This window comes from Sciurus vulgaris (assembly GCF_902686455.1).
Source record: "Sciurus vulgaris genome assembly, chromosome: 2".
Classification (NCBI taxonomy): Eukaryota; Metazoa; Chordata; class Mammalia; order Rodentia; family Sciuridae; genus Sciurus; species Sciurus vulgaris.
Genome location: NC_136462.1, coordinates 184,196,492 through 184,204,057, shown reverse-complemented (window position 1 = coordinate 184,204,057; position 7,566 = coordinate 184,196,492). Strand labels below are relative to the sequence as shown.

Here is a 7,566-nt window from a genome sequence, read left to right as displayed (position 1 = left end):
CCAATACTTTCTCCCTCCATGGAAGTGGCACACTGGGTCCACTCATGTCTTCAGATTCTGAAATGAGTGCAGGAGGTCCCTGGAAGGACCTGGGCTTTGCACCCGGGGATCACAGCAGGAAGCTCACTCCACCACTGGGCAGCCAGAGTCCTGGGGCAACCACTGGATTCAGAGCTCATGCCACGTCTGCGTGGTGGAGGGAAATCCTCCTCACAGGCTGTCGAGGAGACAGTGAGGCGACCTCTGGCCTGGCCCGCAGTGGGCAATCCCTCCCACACCTGCGCCACGGCTGCCTGGCAGGCCCCAGGATTCGGGGACAGCAGCTTTGAGTGAATGAAGCTGGTCTGCCCGCAGGCTTGTCAGGGGTCTCCTGGGCACAGGAGCCCCCTCATGGCTTTAATAGGGACCCCTCGCTCTGACCCCCACCCTGCCGGCTCAGGCCATCTTCACGGGCTCCTCCCTGCAGGGTCACCAGGACGGTGGAGAAGCGCTGGTTCCTCTGGAGGCTTCGTGGATCTAACTGGGGGGAGACAGGTGGGGGTCCCAGGGGGGCTCCTCGGTGCCAGAGTCCTCTCCCCTCCCAGGCGAGTCTCTCCTGTCCACTGTGGCCAACGCCGTGTCCCTTCTCAGTCCGCGACAAGCAAGCCAGAAGCGAGTGGGTGGCTGGATCTCGGATGACGTCGGGGTGAGGGAGGAAGAGAGACAGGTCAATGACAGGGTGGGACGGGCCTCTAGAAATGGACAGGTTCTTCAAAGGGTCTGAAAATCTCATTTCCTTGCCCCACTGAGGGACACAGACAGGACAGGCTACACAAGCCACGGGGCCCTTCGACAAATGAACACGTGAGGCCCCTGCTCAAAAATGAAGAATGTTTGGCCAGGGGTGTAGCTCAGTGGTAAAGTGCTTGCCTAGCAGGTCCCAGGCCCCTGGGTTCAATCCCCAGCACCACAAGGGGAAAAAGAAAAGAAAAAAGATGAATGACTTTGAAACAGCGGTAGCAGCACCTCAAGCCAAGCTCAGGACCGTGAACTGACACTCACGCAGCCAGCCCTGTGCACGAATCCGGGCGTTTGCATAGGTGTTCTCTGGGGAGGAGAACCTCAGCTGACAAGTTGTGACCCAGAAACCTTGGGTAAGAATCGCTGTCACGGGTGGTGCTTGCCTGCATCCCAGTGACTTGGCAGGAGGATCCCAAGTTCAAGGCCAGCCTCAGCAACTTAGCTAGGTCCTAAGCAACTGAGCAAGACCCTGTCTCGAAATAAAAAATAAAGAGGGCTGGGGATGTGGCTCAGTGGTAAAGTGGCCCTGGGTTCAATTCCTTGTATGGAAAAGGAAAAGAATGCTGTGGCTGAGGTTCAGGGAGGACCTCTGCCAATCCCACTTCTTCCCCGGGTAGAGAACATGGTGCCTGGACAGACTGCACAGTAAGACAGGCCCTGGTGTCGTGGGGACAGGGAGGTGGAAGGGAGGGGAGACTCCTTGGGACTTGCTGCTGGGCTGGACAGGGGTGGGAGGGACAGGTCTGGCAGCTGCCCACATGGGGGCTCGCATGGCTGGGTCAGGGGATTGGTGCTGCTCGTGGCGAGGAAAGCTGGCAGAGGGCAGGCAGCCGTGCTCTGCCTTGGCAGGAAGGACCAGGACAAGCAGAGGTGCGAAGCTGCAGCAAGCAGCTCCAAGGACGCTCAGGCAGGCGTCACAGGACTAGAGGGGCACTGAGCCCCCTGCATGGAGGAGGCCTCTTCAGGCGTCCTGTTGGTGCCAGCGCTCCCTGACTCTGGGCAGGTCATTAGATGACCCGGCACGTCCGCGTTTCTGTTTGTCAATGGAGGTAGGGATAAGATCCTCTTGTCGGATTTCACAAAGGAGTGTGGGAGGGAAACGCTTAGCACGGCCTGCGGCTGTCGGCCGTTATCGTATCATGATGACACCACGTCGTTCCTTCTATATGTGTGCGTGTGTCTGGCAGCGCCCTGGGTGCTCGGGTACCTTTTTTACCAGGCACACTGGAAGGTGCCAAGTGCCATGGCGAAAGGGAGTAGAGAGCAGAGGGAGAAGGAAAGGGAGGTCAAATAGGGGGACTCGGGGGAGCCCTCGGGATAAGGACAGAGCACAGGACCTTGGAGGCAAGGAAGTGCCCCAAACAGCTGTGGAGGGAGGAGGGCTCCAGGCAAAGGGAACAGACAGTGCAAAGGTCCTGAGGAGAATGGAGGGAGGTGAGGTCACGGAGCAAGAGTGAGGGGCCTTTGTGAGGAAATGCCACCTGGCAACAGTGGCTGGTCCCCCTCTACCATGGTGGAGAAAGCCAGTTGTGCAGCATGGCTGAGGGGCCAGAGCTCCAGTATGCGGGGAGCAGGTGGGAGCAGGTGAGAGCCTGCTCCAACATGGCAGACGCCCAAGGCTTGGAGCAGGCCCGGGGCTCCCATCCTGTAGAACAGCCTCACCTGGCAGAGCAGGTTGACCAGCAGAGCCTGTCCTCCTCTTGGTCATGGAGCGCCCCCTTCCAGCAGAACTCAGCTGGGCCTTTGCTCCAGGGCTCCCAATTGAGGTATAAATCTGAAGCATTTTCCTCTGAATCTGTGAAGGTCCAAAACAAGGCCTCTGGGGTGGTCACTTCCTGAATCCAACTCTGGCCCAAAAGGATTCCCCTGCCATGCCTGGGATCCCTGCCACCTTTTCTGAGGCCAGGAGATCAAGGCAGAATTGAGACATATGGGCCAGTCCCAAGACCTCACAAAGAGGACCTGCAATGGTGACCAGGGACCTAGAAAGAAGGTTATTCTATGACTCAGAAAGCAGCCATACCCATGTACCAGAAAGGGAAGGACCCGGAGGTGACAAATGACCTCCTGTCCTAGAGCAGGCACCGTGGAGTCGCACACCCCGCCATGAACCCATCCCCCATTCCCCCACGAGTTCATTCGTGGAACCGTGCCTGCATGTCCCACACGATTCTCACTGCAGCGCTGCTTCGTGGTGAAACACATACACCCCTGCCACCACGGGTACGGCCACCACTGAGGTCTGGTTGTTGAGACTGGCACTCTCACCCTGCAAAGTCGTGCTCCATCCATCCAGTGGCACACGGTGAAGCTATTCAAGTGACTGTGTTCTATCTGTAGCTTTCAACTTGCAGGAAACCTGGGCATATTATAAGCAAGCTGCAGAAAAATCTGTCTTTGAATAACTACTGCTCCCCTTCCACTGGTTCTGAAAACCTGCAAGCTATCCGGGGTGTGAGTGAGTTGCTAAACAGGCTTATCTGGGGAAGGCCAGGTGAGAAAGATGGGGGCTTTGGAAGACGATCCTCCCTACTAGAGTCTTGTGTTCTCTCACTGGTGGAGAAGTAAAGGAGGTTAAAAGAGCCCTCAGATTGTAACCAAGAACAGGGAAGCGAGGAGCCTAATGTCCTTGTCTATAAAATGGGCATGATAAGAGCATCTTCCACGATGAGGGCTCACTAGTTAAGACACTTAAAACGGCACAGGCCTCCACAGGGTTCAACCAAGTCGACAAGCTACTCTGACCTAAAATTCAGTGAGATGGCTTGAAGTGACTGTTCTTCACTAGAGATAGGCGATGTTCTTTCGAGCATATACTATGTGCCGAGTGTTTTACATGCGATTTCTCAACTGATCCTCTTACCAATTTCTCGAAGGCAAGTACTACAGGCTGAGTGTCCCTTGTTCAAAAGGACTAGAAATGTTTCAGATTTTGGATTCCCCCATGTTTGGAATATTTGAAGAGTTAACAGGTGAGCATCCCTGATCTGAAAACCCAAAGTTCCAAATGCTCTCTCACTTTGGATTTCAGATTTTTAAGTTAGGGATGGGTGACCTGTAGTACGTTTCATATTTTACAGACGAGAAAAGACTCATGGAAGTGAAATGACTTGGGCTTCCAAGTGAGGAAGTGGTAGCACTGGATTCAGATCCAGCCTCCCAGCTCAGTCACAGGGAGTTCCACTGGGTGACTTGTGAAGTCAGGGAATTCAGAGGCAGCTTCCAACATCTTGCTCCAAAGACCATCATGTGGGTGGGCAGGACCCTCCACAGTACAGCCCGTTATGCCTACCTATCTCTGCCCAGATCTGTCTCCAGATGTTTCCCTTCTTCCTTTCAGATTGCAAACTCCTTTTAAATTGCAAGGAAGAAAGTCCACAGAAAAAGCATCTTCCTCTTGGGGAACCTCTCTTCCCGTCATGGTCAGAGGTTGGCAGTGTCTCCTCTGGCCAGTTCCCCAGGAGTGGAGCTGCCCATCTGATCTTCCTTTTTGTCTGAACACCTGTCTTGCCAGGCAGTCCCCTCTCCTCCCCCTCCCTCAGTTTCCCCGAGGCATTTGCTTCTTCCCTTTGGGAACTGAAACCACCTTGCTGAACCAGACTGGGTGCTGGGTGTGGGAAGAGTGAGACAGGAGGAGGCACTGGAGTAGCTCTTGTCATCTGCTTTTCATGTGGAGTTCCAGGACAAACTGACTCCAAAAAAGTGAGACACAGAATAGAAAACTGCAGGCCTGGGTGTCCTGGGCCTGCAGCGCCAAGACCCTGGGTTTGGGTCAGTCCCCAGCAGAAGGCAAAACTCATGCACTAACATCAACAGCTCCAAGAAGACCAGGACCCTGAGAGGACTGCCTGCCTCACTTTTATGAGGGTCTCTCTTCACTTCAAAATTTACAAAGGACTTATTTCAAAACCCTATGTGGTGGGTGGGGCTGGAGTTGTGGCTCAGTGGCGCAGGGCTTGCCTGGCATATGTGAGGCCCTGGGTTCGATTCTCAGCACTGCATATAAATAAATAAAAGATCCATTGTCAGCTAAAGAAAATATTTTAAAAAATGTCATGTGGTTTAAGGTCAGGTGTCCCCTCCAGAGAAGCCACTTCTTCCCACAGTGAAAAAACATTAATGATTAAGCCAGCTCAACTGGAATATTTTCTGTCTATAAGCACCCACTATGTGCCATGTGTATTCGTGCACTAAATGCCCTGCCATATAAGCTCCTGACATGCACCAACCCACGGAAGCCTCTCCACAACCCTGAAGGGCTGGTCCTGTCGTGATCTCCATTTTGTAGATGAGATAATGAGGCTCAGACAGGACTTGCCCAAAGTCACACAGCTGATATGTGGCAGAACGGAAAATTGAAGTTTGCACTCTTAAGTACATCATAGGTGCATCATGACCTGGGGCAGGTTGCTTCTCTCCAAGCCTCAGTTTCATCAACAGTAAAATAAGGATTATTTCACGGGGTTATTCTGAGGATTAGATAAGCTGATGCATGTCAAGTGTTTAGCAAAGACAGTGCTCAAAAGGGCTAGTTATTATTATGAACTATTAAGGGACAAGACTGAAATCTGCACTCAAGTCTCCCAGACCTCAGAGACAGCTTCTGTGGCCAATGCACCAAGGCTTCTGACTCCCACCAGCCACTAGGCTCAATGCCCAAGTTGTGCCCCGCAGGGGGGCTGTGGTCCACCCTGGGAACACTTCTGAAAGCAAGAGGACTTCATAGGCTCTTGCCAGGAACTCCTAATAACTACACAATTACCATCCCCACTTGAGACATGGGGTAGGTGTGGGTGGATGAACTGCTCAGCTTATCTTAATAGCATGTGACTAGAGCTGGCAGCACCCTCTGCCCAGCTGGTTAATGGTCATGGAGCCGAAGGGCAGGAGGAAAAAGGTCAAGAGATTCCCAGGGAGAGGCTGTTGGGTGAAGGGGGAACCCAGACAGCATGCCTGAGGAACAGAAGTACCACTCCTGCCACATGGCCTGGTCCCATCCCAGTCTACCAACTCCAGCTCCCCTCATGGCTGGCTTTGCCCTGCCTCTTGCTCCTCTTAGTGGCCTGCCAAGGTCAGGATCAATGTGTCAGCTCCCATGACCCTGTACCCAGAAAAGCCTAGATCTTCTCTGAGGCATGGTCTCGACAGAAAACAATATGAATGGTCTCTAGCACCTGAAAAATGTCAAGGCTTGCCCTATCCTGTTGTGAAATTGTTTACTGCACAAAAGAACCTGGGGCTGAAACCTAGCTCATCTCAGCAGTCTTGACAGGAAGGGGTACCTTTTTCTAATTCATTGGCCTAGAGGAGCCACCTCTTTCTATTTGTACCAAAGAACCTGTATGCTCTGGTGGCAGCCTTAAGGGGATACAGACCCCACACAACATTGCTTCACAAACAGGGATGCACTCTTGGACTCCAGGTAAAGAAGCCCTAAACTATCAAACTAATCCTCTTCTCTTACTATTAACTGCTTGTATCTGAGTCACGTTTAAGGTGCCCGAGCAAAACCCCTTTGTCTGCAGTTGTTTCAAGGACACCTCTTTCACACCCTGCCCAGCTCCAAGATCAAGCCCCAGCCAGGTGGGTAAGAAGCTCACCTTGGTTAAGTAAGAAGCGCAACCAGATGATCAATAAGAACAGCAGCAAACCCACAGGTAGGCAGAGCCAGAATACCAGGAAAGAAAATGTGAGGTTGTTCACCAGCGGCACCAGAGGGTACTTCATGGTGCATGGGAGGCTACACAGGCCAGCCTGGACTGGGCTGGCAGGGCTGCCCCTGGGACCTGGCAGGTTGGGGCCGTGCTGCGCTCAATCCAATTGTGACTGAGTGGTGATGTAACAAGGAAGTCCCGGGGTTCTTCAGGCTGAGCCTGGAGGAGAAGAAGCCCTGAGGGAGGGCTGGTTTGGCTGCCTGGTGGGAAACTGGGACAGTCAGACAGTCTGGCTGAGAATAGAAGCCCTGGCTACAAGGCCTGCAGGCTGGGTTTGAATCCCGGTTTGGCAGCTATTTGGTTCATGTGACATCTCTCTGATCCTTTTTTATTAGATGGAAGTAAATCATTCCAAGTTAGAAAAATAGATGATGTGACAAAAATTAGCCCCAGGTGGGTGTTCACATACCTGGGGGTACAGATCCCAGCAGGATCCAGCCAGGTCCCCAGCCCATCTTCCAATGCAGGAGCACACACCCAGGCTTGTGGGCGTGGGGGACTGTGGCGATTGAGGGAGCTTAGTGCCTCTGCAGCAAGCAGCTCTAGGAGCTCCAGCCAATCACTACTACATGCGAAACGCAGGCCCAGCATTGACCACTCTCCCAACTTTTCAGAGCCAAAAAGTGTGTATTTTATATGAAATCTCAATTTAAAATGTTGAATCAACTTTGTTATAACATTGACTAAAGAAAATCTATCAAGCTGGATTAGGTCACTAGGATGCCATTTAAAAACTTTAGGCCCTGGATAAAGGGATTTATGAGGAAGCTTCTGCACTTGTCCTTATTAGGGTTTTCAGGGAGACTTTGAAGGCTTATTCCCTTATCTCCTAAGTGGGCAGACTCTCCCAAGTGCCCTATGTATCTTCTCCCACCTCACTTGTTTATCTATTTGTCAAATATTTAATAAACCTGACTGTGGCAGAAAGGAGGCTCTGGACCTCCTAGGACTCACCAGCTCCCAGGGTAGAGGGATAGCCTGGCAGTCTGGTGGGCGTGGGACTGGCTTGTGTGCAATCTTCTTCAAGAGGGTCTGTGAGCACCCACTCAGTCACTTCCACTTCAGCATGGAA

The 7,566-nt window shown here is 52.6% G+C and overlaps 1 protein-coding gene across 1 annotated transcript; it reads right to left on the bottom strand.

Annotated features, from left to right (window-relative positions):
• Window positions 1–564: 564 nt before the first annotated feature.
• Window positions 565–7,438, bottom strand: ADIG (adipogenin). Its single transcript, XM_079126243.1, has 3 exons — window positions 6,381–7,438; window positions 2,443–2,575; window positions 565–669 (listed from the first exon to the last, which is right to left on the bottom strand). Exons 1-3 carry the CDS (start codon window positions 6,505–6,507, stop codon window positions 627–629), a joined length of 303 nt encoding a protein of 100 aa, XP_078982369.1. The 5' UTR covers window positions 6,508–7,438; the 3' UTR covers window positions 565–626.
• Between the last annotated feature and the right edge of the window lie 128 nt (window positions 7,439–7,566).